The 15,927-nt window shown below is 39.6% G+C and overlaps 2 protein-coding genes across 3 annotated transcripts in view; both read left to right on the forward strand.

The window, feature by feature from the left end:
* sobpa (sine oculis binding protein homolog (Drosophila) a) overlaps positions 1-10,466 on the forward strand; it is a 32,843-nt gene extending 22,377 nt beyond the window's left edge. The window contains exons 6-8 of one of the 2 annotated variants that reach the window (XM_087780240.1): positions 698-793; positions 5,473-7,456; positions 8,094-10,466. In XM_087780240.1, coding sequence (XP_087636366.1) covers positions 698-793; positions 5,473-7,455 — 2,079 coding nt within the window. In that variant the 3' untranslated portion in view covers position 7,456; positions 8,094-10,466. The remainder of the gene's footprint in view (positions 1-697; positions 794-5,472; positions 7,457-8,093) is intronic. The other variant, XM_087780241.1, reaches the window with a different exon arrangement.
* A 2,151-nt stretch (positions 10,467-12,617) lies between these two features.
* Positions 12,618-15,927, forward strand: part of rock2a (rho-associated, coiled-coil containing protein kinase 2a) — a 37,593-nt gene continuing 34,283 nt past the window's right edge. Inside the window, exon 1 of the mRNA XM_087780028.1 lies at positions 12,618-13,357. Coding sequence (XP_087636154.1) covers positions 13,259-13,357 — 99 coding nt within the window. The 5' untranslated portion in view covers positions 12,618-13,258. The remainder of the gene's footprint in view (positions 13,358-15,927) is intronic.

Genomic DNA, 15,927 nt, shown 5'->3' on the forward strand with positions numbered 1-15,927 from the left:
GTCGTCGTGAATTTCTCTAAGGAGATGAATAAAGTATCTATCTATCTAGTAGTTTTCTACATACATATTAAGTGAAAGTTAAATATTACTATTATTTTATAATATTTTTAAGTAGTCTCTTGTTTTAATGTCATTATTTTACACCAACAATAGTTACCGCTCTATTGAATCCATTGGTCAAAAATGATCCTAAAAAGGGTAAAAACAGCAAAAGAAGTGGTTAAGAGAAAGACGATCCTTTCAATTGTGCGCCTGAAGATAACCTGAAGTCTCTCTTTTGAGTAATACTTGAATTCATTGTATCTTAATTATATTATTTAAGCTTTTTAAGAGTTTAAACGATATTGTTATAACCTGTTTTAAGTCCAGCTCTTTGTGAAACACAGACCAGATCATCATAAATTCTACAACAGGAAGATGAACTTGTTGTTAATTAAGTTGTAATTTACACATTTAAACCATAACTACAATATAATCTGTGATGTAAATTGATATTTCTCTGATAAAAACTAGGTCTTACAATCTGGTACTGAATGTTTTCTCCAATTTAAAGGCATGTACACACACTCCACCACTACCTTTGTCGCACCAAATAACCCATCTTCACCATTTTGTTTCCCATTTCTGAGTTTCTTTGTTGCTTCTGTTCATTTCTGTCCATCCATAAAAAGAAGCCATTATTTGTCTCCCTCCCCAGGCGAGAGACGACGATGGCTTCGGTGGGAAATTACCTCAGCTCAGCTTTACTCAGGACACGGCCAGGCTTGTCTGCAAGACAAACGGCGACGTGCTTGTAAGGACCAACCGACACAGATAGAGTTTAAGATTGTAGACACACACACTCACACACACACACACACACACACACATGTTTTCATCTTTTCTTTCAAGGATTTCACCGTCCCCTCACCGCATTTCTGATTCTGTCCATTATCTGTGTTTTTAATGAGTTACAGGCAGACAAAGAGCTCGCCATAAATGGTATAAACAAAAGATTGAATGGCTGGTACCTAGTGGCCAAAATCCTTAAGTTGCAGGTCAACAAATGAATATTTCCCTAAAAGAAAGTATGATTTTTAACATCATCTTATCATTCTTTTATCATCAATTCACTTAATTATATAGTGTTTCACAAACAAATTCATAATCTCACTCGTAACTTACCTTAGACATTGGCATCTGTATAGGTCATAATATCAACGTGAACAATACTTTACTTTGATATTGATATATATATATATACTTTAATTCCGAGGCAACCATTTTTCTGGCCTCATATAATGACTTGGTGAGCCATTGGCGTGAGTTTGACACATCTTATCTCTGCTTTCTAAGCAGGCATTAGTTGTACCACTCGGCCAAATTGACAAAAAATCAGAAAATAGGCATTTTTCTCAACGACAATTTTGGGATGACATTCTACCAACTAAGGATTTGTTTCGCAGTCTACATAAGAAAAGGGGTTTGCAGATACGATACACCCATGATCCCTAATTTATCCTAAAATCAACTGATTCTCACTTGTTTTCTTGACCCTATTTCAAAAAGCGACACATAAATCCTGAGTATTGACAGTTTATTCATTCAATCCTCACTCTTTTAGGGGCGTCACAGGGGGAGGGGGGCTGGGGCCTATCCCAGTTTCTTAAGGCGAGAGCCAGGGGACACCCTGAACAGGACTCCAGTCTGTCACAGGGCTCCCAAAGATAGACAACCCTTCACAAACACATTCATACCTACAGAAAATTTCCCCAGGTTCCCAATCAACCTCTGTATGTTGTTTTATTTGGACCGTGGGGGGAAACCGGAGTGCCTGGAGTAAACCCATGCAACACGGGGAGAAAATACAAACTCTGGTTTCATCCCTCCCTACCTGGAAGTGAACCTTCTAGAAGTGAGGCGATCACGCTAACCACTGTGCTAACGTGCGCCCCCTGTCAATTTATATACCCTAAAAATATCGTAATGTTGGAATAATCATTGGGATTCATATGAGGCATGACTTGCAACCCCATTTTCCAATATAAGGAAAAATACCTAGTTCAAACACGCATAATAAGTCGTCACATTTTTTTAAAATAAGAAAACATGTTACAGGATTCAGTCAAAATAGATTTAATACAATTGTTGTGTTGCTAATGTGACGCTAGAGTCCAATGGATTCTGGTTCTGGACAAGCTTCTATTAAAACTTAACCGGCAGATAAAATATAAAACTTGAGCCTAAGAACTTTTACGATAGTCCATGACTGTCTCATTAATCTTCCGGGTTATTTCACATCGTCTGAGTGTGTAGATTGTTGAGTTATGACGCTATTTTGTCTCACCTGGCCAAGTGAGAACGGCCTTTTCAAGTCCGTTTATAATGACTGATGGCGACGGTCGAGCGCGAGCGTCCGGCCCCTGACCCGATCTCAGGTCTCCCTTCAGCAGTTAAACCCATTCTGGTTTTAATGAAGATGTCACTTTTTTTTTTCTCACCGGCTGAAACGCTTGAGAAGAATTCGGCAAACTTACTATTACCGGGCTGTAAGCAAGAGCTCTCCCCGTCACAGTCATAAGTCGCGATGGCGGCGGATTTGTTAAATGCTGCCAACGTTTAATTACCTTGTCTAAACTTTGGAGGAAACTGCCTGTTTGTTTTTCCACTGAAGGTATTTAAGGTGGCAGATGCTCGCCATGTTTTTTGGCTCGAGTGTGCAGCAGTATTCCTGTTTACAGATAAAATATTGGAGTTTTCCTCAAATGTTCCTTTTAATCCCTTTTCCAACATGATGCTGTGCCCTCAGGTTGTCAATACCAAACGTGTCCCAGTGTATTGTTCTTACTGTTTTATCCTGAAAGGTCTTTTGATTTTAACGTCCTTGTAGCTTGTCCTTTTCTCACCTTTTCTTTACAATTTTTTCATTTGACAATAGCTTTAATCTCTCTTCTTGACTTAATGTTACAAACCTTTGGGCTAATGTTGCTGCTATCTCACCACAACTTGACACACATTCCTGACATCTTTATTCCTCTGCCGTTATTATTCTCTTTACTTACTTTTATGCCTTCTTAGAGCTTCTCTTTAAACCCCAGCACATCAGTTCATGCTCTTAACTCTTGTGTTGTCTCTGGGTCAAGGTAGAAAGGTCGTTCAACACTCAAACATATTAGTTTTTTCGGCCATCGGGTCACCTTGACCCTGAGGCCGCACAAGGGTTAAAGCAGATGGCCATATTTGTAAGGTTCAACTTTGGATAAATGCATTAAATGGGCTTTTATTGAGTATTGTTTTGATTGTTTAAGCGCTTTGTGACCCTGGTCTGGAAAAGCGCTTTATAAATATAAATTACTAACCTATATACTTACTTACTTTATCAGTTCCACACTATTACACACACACTTGCCACTCCTTTGTACCGACAAGGGCCGGGTTTTCCAGATTCGTTAAGAAGCTCTTAAGTCCTACAATCTTCTTTGGAGCACTGAAGGCTATGAAAAAAACAGGTTGAAGATTTCCACATACTACATATATGAGTTTGATGTACCCAGAAGCTATTTATGCAACAGCAACACTTCACTTTAGTGACAATATTAAAAGTCCCGCCAATCAACAATATCAGCAAATTATCTGCACTACACATAAAAAAACAACCTGGTGGTGTTTCACAGATATCAAGAAAACTGATGTAATTCAACTAAGAAAGGTCGCAGGTTTCAGACCCCCTGCGGTGGACATCTCCAAAGAGATTAAGAGCTTCTTAAAAAGCTTCTTTGGCTTAATCATAATGTTATCCTAAGAGAAAGCGGTTCATCAAGTCTTTCTTAACGCTCCTTCTTAGCCAAACCCTTCTTAGAGCATTTTTACGTTCTTTAGAATGATCAAATCTGGGAAACCCGGCTATAATCTATCTCTCTATAGTCTTTCCTCGCATGCTTGCGTACGATTTCTTCTTATACGCCAGTCTCCAAATTCCCAGGTTAAAAAATGATTCCAAATTGTCTGCAGGTTTAAATATGTGCATGAGCCATTGGTTGTCCCTGCAAAGGATTAGAGCTTCTTTTTTTTTGTTACAGGGTGTCCTTCATCTCACAAAATTTGGTCACAAATACTGGTAGCCAGCCCACTGAGAACCTCACAAGTGGCTTAAGCTGATTTTGACTTTATTCTCTATATTTATATCACGGTAACCATTTTTGTACTCAACCCTGTACAAGATAAAGAAGCAGGACTCAGGCTGTGGCACTAGTTGACAGGCCACTGATAATACGCCTCGTCAACCTACAACACGGACGCTGGTTCTACTGGCTGTATGGAAATAAATGACCATAATTAGTTTGAACCGAAAACATCTGTGTGCACCAGTGTGGCGGGAGAGAGAGAAAGCACAACTCCATTAGCGTAATGTTGCACTGAAATTTCCCTCGCAGTGCAGAAAGTCGTTAAGTGCTCTCCATCTGTCTTACGGAGTCAAAGGAAACATTTCAGGACATGTATTATTAAGCATATCCAGGTCTTTATTATGTGCAACTTTTCCAGGGCGACTTTTTCTTACACAGTCATGGATCAGAGAATCAACTAAATGAGCAGTTACAAAGAGGTGAATTCAAAGTACCGACATCAGGGACCCCCCGTGTGAAGATAGTGTCTGCTGCAGTTTCTTATGTCTGCTTTTGTTCTCATTTTAACAAGCTTCACATTTTTTTATTTTAAAGTTCCTAGTTGGTGGGTGTTTGCATAAGTTTCTTGGACAAACTATTGAGTAATACATTTGTATTCAACCACCGCGGACATTAGTACGAAAGTTTGTATCATTTGAGATCATCCTGCCAGGCAAACCAATACGACTATTGCAGTGCACCTTAAAGAGTTTATCCACCATCCAGTTGCATCCCTCAACTTATTAACATTCCGCAGAGGGGGCTGAAGAGTTTATGTGATGGATGGATGTCGTTGAGGGGTGCGACAACTGATTAATGCCTTAATTATCTCCAGCGAGGACCTGCTACTCCTCCCAGAGCTGACAGAGTGAGCTGTGTGTGGCCCGACGAGTAACACTGTGTTCAGGGCTCGCCCACTGCTATCTGCACTACCGGGGGTCACATTCATTTTCTTACAAAAGAAAAAAAACATAGTCTCTTAAAAAGGTGAATAAGAGTGATGAAACTCTGTTGGTGTTTTCATAGAATTTGCATCATTGCAGTGAGCCAGGAAAGCAACGGCATCCCTATTTTACCACACGTTTTTAACCAACTTTTGCCATCTATGATTGAATTTGTCAGTCATGTCTATGCATAGATGTCTGGTGTCCAATTTCTAAAGTCAATCACCATGTTCCGCGGTGGCCCTACACGCCGCCCACAAACCATTTCTTACCTCAGTCCCAGTGCACACAAGGCTACATTAATACAATCCCAAGAAAAATAAAGATAAAATTTGTTCTAATGAGGTTAACTAATGGGTATGGACACTGTGTCTGTTTTGTTGCAGGTGTGTGACTGGTGCAAACATATTCGTCATACGAAGGAGTACTTGGACTTTGGTGCCGGTGAGCGAAGGCTACAGTTCTGCAGTGCCAAATGTCTCAACCAATACAAGATGGACATCTTCTACAAGGAAACGCAAGCTGCATTACCAGGGGCACTTTGCAACCCTTCAGCTGTCGGGGATGGAAAGGGAGATTGCGGTGGAGGTGTCCAGCTACTGACCCCGGAATCCTGGGGTACTCCATTGAGCGAGCTCAGAAGAAAAGCTCCATCACCATTAGGGCCCTCGAGCTCTTTGTCCCTTGCTGCTTGCTCTTCTTCTGCGTCCTCACCACCGCACACCGTCTGCTCGCCAACGTCCTCTGTCTCAGCTAGAATGTCTACACCCAGACAACATGAAAGCCCAACACTACCCCCACCACCCATGACTTTGCATCCAGGTGTAGGAGTACCCCCTGTAAGCCCTCCAATGGTAATGACTCCTCGTGGTCCCATGCCTTTACCTCTATTCATGGAGCATCAGATGATGCAGCAGATTCGTCCTCCATTTCTACGTCCTTCTAACCACCCAGGTGGACCAAATAGTCCCTTGCCTAATCCCATTATCCCTGGTATTGGACCACCACCTCCAACCAGAAACCACGGAGCTGCATCCAACCCCATGCATAGACCATTGATCTCTTCACATGTCCATCCGTCCTCTAACCCCAACCCAGGCATGATGCCTCCACACCCTGGTCTCTCTATGCCTGGAATGCCCCCCTTCCCTCCTTTCAATATGTTGCCCAATGGACACATTCCCTTTTCCCCAATGATGAACTTTGGAATGCCATCATTAGCCCCACTCGTCCCCCCTCCAAGCCTTTTGGTACCTTACCCAGTCATTGTTCCTTTACCAATACCAATTCCAATTCCTATCCCAATCCCATTAAGCCCTAAATCTTTCAAGGAAACACTAGAAGGCAGAGATCCTAAACCAAGTGCCCCTGAATCTTCAGACTCAACAGCTTGTGGGTTACACTCCCAAGATAATTCTGGAGGTGACAAGATAGGAAAGAAACTTGACATGGTCAGTACAGAAAGTCAGTCTCCTGAACGTTCCCAGATTAACAGGCCGAAAGTGGTGGAGTCCAGAGTAAAGGCTGAGAACAGCTTAAGAAATACTTGTCAAGACAGTGGCTCCAGTCAGATGGATGGGGTCATTGATCTTACTATTGGCCAGAGGTTGTGCCAGCAACAACTTGCTCAGAGGATATTACCAGGGGTCCAGGTGAAGGTAGAAGCAGACTCTGAGTCCAGATCTCCTCCATTAGGGAAGGAAAGGGTCTGTGGATTTGGGGCAGAAGAGACACTTTCACTTCTCAGAGGCACAGAACTTCTTGGGTCCAAGCATTTTCAAACAAAGGAAAAGTCTTGTCCAGCTTTCATTAACGGTAGTTCTTTTGACTCTTGTCCACCAACTGACAATCTCACATCTCCACTTTTAACAACAGCCACAGCTCTTACCCAGTCTGAATCTCTTCCCCAGCTCCAACCAAGCCCTGCTGCTCCTTGTAATGTCATAGTCAATGGAACTGGATGGCACTCACTCAATGAATTTGAACCTTTCTCTGAACCGAACGGAGGTGGGGTCATTAGCGAAGGGCGCATCAATGGTGACTTGGAGAAGGAGGCATTGAAGGAAAACAATTGTTCAAGGAAATGCGAATGGGACTGTGGTAAACGAGGACCAGTGCAAGATGAGATAACAGACGCAGTGGTGGGGAAGCAAGATCCAGACTGTGTAGACGAGGGTGAACATGCTTACTCCCTACCACTGCTGTCAACAGGGGGCTGTGTGGTCATCCAGCCAGTGCCAAAGCCTGGAATGGACAAAACAGCCATCCTTTCCTGCTCTATTACTGCACCGATATCAGCGTCCGAGAGCCCAGAACTAGAGCCACCGCTCAAGAGAAGATGTCTGCGGATCCGCAATCAAAACAAATGAGGTTAGTTGAGGTTTCTTTTAAACACTTTGTGCAAAGTCCAGTCCACAGTATGCGTAAAGATTGTTTATCTTTAAGTGTATATATGTATTAATACATTGAAACACTGACTGTAACTGACAGTTATACCTCCAGATTTATTATACACATTAACACGATTTTGAATAATGGTTCAGTTGGAGACATTAATCAAGTGGCAAATTGGAACTTTAAACAATGCTGGCCACTTTATGTTAACGTCTAATTATATATATTCGGCTTCCTTCGAGGGAAACTCTTGAAAATGGGTGAACTTCTTGAATAAATGTCCAAAGACGGCAGTATGATTAAAAGGTCCGAACACAACCGTTGAAAATGAATGGCTGAATTTAGAGGTGAAGGGTTCTTGATATTTAAGCGAATGAACAGAGGAGTGTGCCATACAGAAGGTCTTACATCTTGGCATCTTGTGCCACCTCCGAAAAAAAGGGGCTTCAGGCAACAATGTGAACCATATTTTTTAAACCTGGATACAAAGGCTATTGAGCTTTCAGGGTATATCTGTGAAGAGGGTCTGGTCGGATTCTATCTCAAGCCACGAACAGGGGCTATCTAAGATCTATGCAACTGACAGTTTTTCTCCACCATTTTCATCCTACAGATGGATTCTCTGAGGACCACAGTGCCATCAACGACACTTTCTTACGCCTGCTCCTTAACACAAACACACACATTCTTATCCACGGTCCAGTCAAAGTCCACCTCTAGTCATCTTTGACAAACAGTTAGAGCCACAGGAAACCTGGTATTTGGATCATTTATAAAAGCTGGCACAGTCTTTTTTTTTTCTTTACACACCCTGACCTTTGAACTGCGCACAGTGAATTCCTGCAATAGGACGACCACCCCTACTGGTTTCGATCATTTTAGGAACCTCACTCTCTTTCCCGTCTGCAACTCCACTGACTGTGAGAGGCATTACCAAAAATGCCACGGTTAAATGAGCGAAAAAAAACCTCACCAGAGGTTGAGCGTTTCTGTCTTTCAGGTTGTTAGTGAATACACTTTTTCTTGGCAGTCCAGTCACCAGCAGAAGGACGTATAACAAGTGGTTGTTGCAACTAAACGGACACAAATATCTAAAATATCACCAGCAAGTATCACTCTTTGGATGGAAGGTATCTGCTATTTCAGATACCTAGAATGACAAAGTTGTCACAGTAATAACTCCGACATCACACCCCTGGGGTCGCTGCCTCTGAGCTTAGACGGTAAATGGTTCCTTTTTTTAAGACTTAGTGTACCAATGAATACACTGGAGGGGCAAAGACACTGCCAGGATCGCCACCGCAGGCTTGGGCTCATTCTTTTCTATAATACATCAGCAGGGATGTTCCTGTCATTTGGTCGTTTTGGGTCTGGCTGCGTAGAATTCAGAGAAAAAAAAGATCTGACATAAATAATTCCACCAGGTGTTGCTCAAGAGAAGAAGCTGGAAATATTTAACAAAATGGGACACTTTAGGTTGTAAGGGAAACAATCTAATGACTGGATTTACATGCTCAGATATTCTTAATGGTCAAAGATAGCACTTTAAGAAAAGTTTTCACCAGCTGTTGCTTGGAAACAATGTCAGTAACGTACGTTTTTTTTAAGAAATAAATACATTTTCATGTCAAAGTTGGAGTAGGTGATTTAAACTCTAGGCTTGAGTAAGCTTTGTGGTGAATTTAGAACCTGGCTTAATCAAGATTGTCCCCCAAGAGCCTCCAGACCTTTTGTTGCATCGGTTAACGCCATTAGACGGTGTCTTTAAAGTACAAAGTATATCAACACCAGAAGTATTATTTTAACATAACTTGTTAAGATTTTCTATAAATCTGTTGCTTATTGACGGACAACAAAACAACTGCTAACAATAACCAAGTTTATTTCATAACGCAACGACTGCAGTGCATCATGGGATATGTATTTTAATGACCTAATCCATACTAAGTTGTAAACTATGTATAGTCATATTAAGCGACTAATTCGGCCCACCGAATCTCCAGGACGACACAGCTAGCTCAAACACACATCACCCAAAAAAAAACACCTAAACAAGAGAAGGGAAAATGACCCACATTTATGGATCCAAGCATGGCTGAAAATCAACACACGTTTGTGTTCCAGGATTAATTACACATAATGAGTGCTCCTTGTATGTAGCCATTAGCGCGACTAAGCTGCAAAAACAGTCCTAGCTTGAGCCTGGTTGGCCGCCACTAGAGGGTTTGGTGTAAGTGGGTTCTTCTGTGGATCGCATGGATGTGACATTCTAAGAATAGGAAGATGCTAAAATTGTTCAAATGCCAAAGGCTTTCTGTGTCCAAACCCCCCCCTTCTACCCCAAAAAAAGTTTATCTCGGATAGATGTGACCAGATTATAGTTGCCAAACGGACAAGGAAAAGATGGACAATGAGGAAATGACTTTTATTTATGACGTAAAAATGTTGAGTGGTGGCTCAAAGAAGTGGTAGCGACACCCTCACCGACATCCGACCTGCTCAACAGAAACTCCACTCAACCAATCATCGGTTACTTTGGGAAACAACAGAGAAGTTGCCTTAACTCTTGCTTGTATAATCTCTTCAGTTAAGACAACGGCGCTAAACTTGTACAAAATGTACCCGAAACTACTTTGTTATCTTGCTCGTGTCAATGTACAGCATAGAAGACCTGCTCTTTTCTCTAACTTGTGTATGGACTTCACTTTTTGCTATAAAAAAAACAAACAAAGAACAAAAACTCCTAATGTCCGAAAAAAAACCTGTTTTACCTTGTGATGAACTGTTTTGTGTACATTTTATAGTATTATTTATTGTTGACCAGTTTGAAGAGAAACAGGGCCGAGCACTCAATGGATTTCTTTTTTTATTCATTCGATTTAAAAAAAAAAGAAAAGAGTTGTGTTTTCTAAATCATCATGACAGTGTACATAACATGTGGCCAAATCTGCTTTTGGAAATATTTTTCTTTTGTCTTGTAACAGTATTTGTTTTATCCAGTGAATTGCTCTTGAAAACAAATAAATAAGAGTCACATACAAGCCTGGATTGGTCGGATTGTTGTTGGAGTAGAGATTTGGGTAAACTGGACTGAACAAGAGTTCATAATAAATTCAAATGAGTAAATGTTCGTAATATTTTCACAATTTTTTATGTTTTTTTAAAGAGATATTGTCAACCATTTCATTTATTTAACTGGACTTCATTTGTTTAAATCATGTTTTCGAAATGCCAATTCTTGTTGCATGTTTTTTTGCTAATTTATTATCTTTTTTTTCCAGATGTATGACTATAACTACTTCTTTTTGTTGTTGTTATAATTATTCATTTTCAGTGTTTTTTTTGTACAGCCCTGTGTGTCACATGGTAATTTCTTCTTTTTTTCTCTCTTATTTTGATTTTACCTACTTCCCATTTTAAGGAATTGTATTTTTTTCTAATTCATTAAATAAAAAAAAAGGTTTCTTCTTTATAAAGAATATAATTTGACCTGTCCAAATAATTATTTAACTTTCTTCTGTTGACCTTTTTTTTTAAACATATAACCATGTTTATTTGTTTTTGTTCACACTGATAGATACATTTTTTTAAGTCAAAAAACATCTTCACTATAAGAGTTTAAGTTCATTCTTCAGTTCAGTTATTTTTCAATCAATATTTGTTTTGTTTATAGACATAAATTGACATTGTGATGACGTAATGTACCATTTTCCCTCATGTTCTCAACACGCTGCCCTTTTCTTATTTATGTATTTAGAAGGAATATCTCTTTTCATATTTTATTCGTGTTCTTTATGTGTTATAAATTCCCTAAATATTGATTTTAACTAGTGAATTCCCAACTATTTATTTAAGGGTAAATGTGTATGTAAGTGAAATCCTAAGAGTCACAGTTGAAGGTCATGTAGATCTAACAATCTAATACCGCCATCTAGCGGCCAAAGACACAGTTGTGTCCATTACTTCAGTGAGTACATGGATTCTCCCGGGACAGTAGTAGTACAAAAGCCGCAGAGGAAAACAAATACAATAAAAACTTCAGTTCAAATTCATTAACACAAAACCCAACATGTGGTGTCGATGCTTCCGTTGGCGTCGTGTTGTTGTTCACAAGCAGCCAGAGGGGGGCGCTGTAGCTTTACATTGGATGGCTGTTAAAAATGCTGTGTTTGTGTAAAACTTTTGAAGTCAAATCACACGAGAGAACATTAGTGTGTGTCGAGCAAACACACGCAGAAGATACATGCCTCCATTTTTACATTAAAACCTCGGTACATTTAAAGAAAATCATATATTTTTAATTCATTGTAACAGTAGAAGAAGATGGAAAATAATTTCTTATAAGAAGCTAAAACTTAAGATAAATGTTGTATATTTTACGTGATATAAAAATGTTTCAATATATTATCCGATTTTTTTTTTTGTGAAAAGAAGAATCGTTATTAAAAAATAAAAAGACCAGAAAATTAGGTAAGTAAGTAAGTAATTTTTATTTGTATAGCCCTTTTCCAGACCAGGGTCACAAAGCGCTTAAACAATCAAAACAATATTCAATAAATACTTTAAAGGGCAAGTTAAACTGATAACACAACAGGAGTTCCAGAAAATCAAGAAGATGGAAAATAATTTATGAACATTTTCTCTTATAAGAAGCTAAAATTTAAGATTAACTTTGTATATTTTACGTGATATGAAAATGTTTCAATCTATAATCCGATTTTCTTTTTATGAAAAGAAGAATAGTTAATAAAAAATAAAAAGACCAGAAAATTAGGTAAGTAAGTAAGTAAGTAATTTATATTTGTATATCGCTTTTCCAGACCAGGGTCACAAAGCGCTTAAACAATCAAAACAATATTCAATAAAGTATATACTTTAAAGATCAAGATAAAACTGATAACACAACAGGAGTTCCAGAAAATCACGGAAAAGCCTGAACAAATAAAAATTCGAAATTTAGTTATAATAATGATACAAATTAAAAGCGATTATTTGTCTCATCAATTCTCTTCAAATCCCCATTTTAAACAGAAGTTGAACTTTTCTTTTTGAAATGCGGTCAGACAGGTAGAGAGGATGCGACGGATTGCATCCTGGGTAATGTAGTCTCGCAGTGATGTCAGGGGGAGGAGAGAGGCTCCTCCGCGTCTGTCCGCGACTTCGCCGTTAGGACTTCCAACACAACTTGAAGGACTTTTTTTTCACACACGATAAAGGGACTATTAACTGGTCGACGACCACCACCACCTTACGGGGCTCCTTAAGGCGGGCGTCTCGGACCCCTATCCCCCACCCCCCCCCCCAAAAAAAAAAATGCGCCAGCGAGTCCAGGAAACCCAGACGTCGTCGCAGGACTTGTGGCGGCACCGGCGGTAAAACTGCTAACGGACTCTCTCCTGAATGGGGTCTTTGGAGGCGGATTTCTCGCTGAAAAACGTCCCAGGCATTCCCGGGCGCCGAGGGGAAGGGAAGGGGAGGTGAGGGGGGAGAAAACGCCCTGTTGCTGCCGCTCCAAAAAACTTTTTATCTCCGACTTTTTTAAAGGTTTTTTGGAACGAATCCTTTCTCCCCGACATGACATTAGCTGCTAGCTAAACGGTTGACATTTTTGGAATATTTCCCTCGTCATTGTTTTTTTTTTTTTTTTTTTTTTGGGTGGGCTTGGGTGCCCGAGGCTGCCCCGCTAGGCCCACCGGCCATTAAGCCCCCGAACAAAGAAGTTAAAAAAAAAAAAGAAAAAAGTTGTTTTTCTTTTTTTTTTTTCAAAAAAAAGCTAAAATGTCCAACGGCGCTGAGAGGAGGATGGAGAACCGCCTGAAGAGGCTGGAGGACATGATCAGGAACCCCAGGTCCGCCATCAACCTGGAAAGTTTGCTGGTGAGTCAAGTGCTTCTTCATCAATAATACACACACATGTGCACACACTTGGTAACACAATCTAGTGTTGTGTTTTTTTTGTTGTTGACGTTTGGTTCATTCAAACTTCTCAACTGTCATCCTGTCACGAGGGTCTCCTGGTGTCCCCCCACCTCCAGAACCCCCTCGATTAATGGTTAATTCACAGAGCAGACAGGTCAGTTTTTAGGGGGGTCTCAGAGGAGGAGGAGGAGGGTCTGCAGATTAGGATTAACCCTTGGACAACTACATGGAGATTATTGATTCTCCACCGAAACTCACAACATTTTTACTGCAGGGTTCTGGTCCTTCAAGAAACAAACATGTGATCCGACATGAAGCCCTTGATCTGTGTCCAAAAAAAATGTAATCCCAGGAATTTTGAAGAAGATGTTTTCTAGATTCCACAAAAACTTAACCTTGAATTCAAGTAAGTAAGTCATTTTTATTTGTATAGAGCTTTTCCAGACCAGGGTCACAAAGCGCTTAAACAATCAAAACAATATTCAATAAAGTATAAACTTTAAAGATCAAGATAAAACTGATAACACAACAGGAGTTCCAGAAAATCAAGGAAAAGCCTGAACAAATAAAAACGTCTTAAGATGTTTCTTAAAGGAGTCTGTAGTAAAAAAGTTATTTTGCTGTTTGGTTGACACTAAACTACTTTGTAAATCTGACCATTTTCTGGTTAGTTTTGTGTTGTTTTTAGGTCAATGGTTCTTGGGAATGCATGTAAAAACCGAGGTCATCAACTTTATTTGCTCCATGAATGTTGTTGTCATCGGAACAATCTTGATTTGTTGTTACAGTGAAATCTTTAGCTATACGTGTGCATACAAAGTAACTTGTGCAAATAGGGTATTTACTTATAAAAGTAAGGTATACTTTGAATTGAATTACCCTTTTTTTTTATGATTCCTTGCCACCAATTCTGATGTCTTCCTCCGTTGTCGACATAATTGCAACGTAAAATATTACCCGACAACAACAAGAGAAATATCTCTAAAGTCTGGAGTGAAATTTGTTGTCATTAGAACAATCTTGACAAGTTGTTAAATCTTTACAAACTAACTTGTGCAACTAACTCCTTAAATAAGTCCGGTATCATTTTTCTATTCAACCTTGAATTGGTGCTAAAATTACCCATTTTTTGAATGAGTCCCTGCCAAAAACTTTGATTTCTATCTTTGTTATCTACATAAAGTACCTCAAAAACAGGAGAAATATCCCTAAAGTTTGGAGTAAAACCGAGTGAAAGTTGTTGTCATTTGCAAAATCTCAAATTGTTATTTTTTCCAAAATATTTTTTTTACATTGAAATGCATGTGCGTATAAAACTAACCTGTACAAATAAGTTATTTTACTTAAAGTTTAAGGTCAATTCTGATTTGAAAGCTTTAAATTCAACCTTGAATTCATTCTTAAATTACCTATTTTAATGATTACTTGCCACCAATTCTTTCTCTGTTGTCAACATGCATTAGAAGTTAGTTATAATCCCCAAAACGAGTAAAGAAAATATACCTTAAGTCTGGAGTAAAACATGCAAAAAAATGTGGTGATTGCAGTTATTTCGTTTTTTACCTTAACGTTATTTTTCTGTGGTTATTTAGGGTTGTGTATTGACAAGAATCTGGCCATACGATATGTATTGCGATACATGTGTTGCGATAAGTATATTGCGATACTTTAGTAACAACCATATATTGTTTCTTTTAAAGAAACAATACTTTTTCTGACTTTGACAACAAAGAATTGAGCAGATAGATAGATGGATAGATGGATAGATGGATAGATGGATAGATGGATAGATAGATAGATAGATAGATAGATAGATCGATCAACTTTATTGATCCCTCTGGAGCACCTTCTTGAAATTGTTTTTCCAGCACACAGCAACACAGACGATAGTTTCATAAAAGAAGAACAAAGGGCAACATGACACAATCTAAATCTAAAGACAAAGAACATAGATCAAAGAGAAATATGATACAAAGACACAAAGGATACAAAGATTAACCTGGAATATCATCTTTTCACTCCTGGCCCCAAACTCTGAATTAAACACCCTTATATCACGAGGAATGAATGAGTCCCTGAGTCTATTAGAGTTGCATCATGGGAGGAGCATTCGTGCTCCATCTGCTTCTCTGATGACAGTGTTCAGAGAGACTGTCATCCTCCATGGTGGACAGTAGTTTCTCCAGAGACCTCCTCAGAAACTGTAACCAGTGAGTCCAGCTTTATTCACAAAGCCAGATCTCCTGATCAACCTGTCCAACCTGTTGACTCTCCTCCTGGACACATTCCCACCCCAACACACCACAGCATAGGACACTGGCCACCACAGACTGGTTGAACATGCAGAGGAGTTTCCTGCAGATGTTAAATGATCGGAGCCTCCTCAGAAAGTACAGTCTACTCTGGACTTTCTTATACACATGGTCTGTGTTGCAGGACCAGTTTACTGTCCAGCCACACACCGAGGTACTTGTAGTTGTCAACTATCTGCACCTCGTCGCCTCTGATGGACACTGGCTTTGTCCTGG

This window comes from Callionymus lyra, chromosome 18 (genome assembly GCF_982586985.1).
Source record: "Callionymus lyra chromosome 18, fCalLyr1.hap1.1, whole genome shotgun sequence".
Taxonomy (NCBI): Eukaryota; Metazoa; Chordata; class Actinopteri; order Syngnathiformes; family Callionymidae; genus Callionymus; species Callionymus lyra.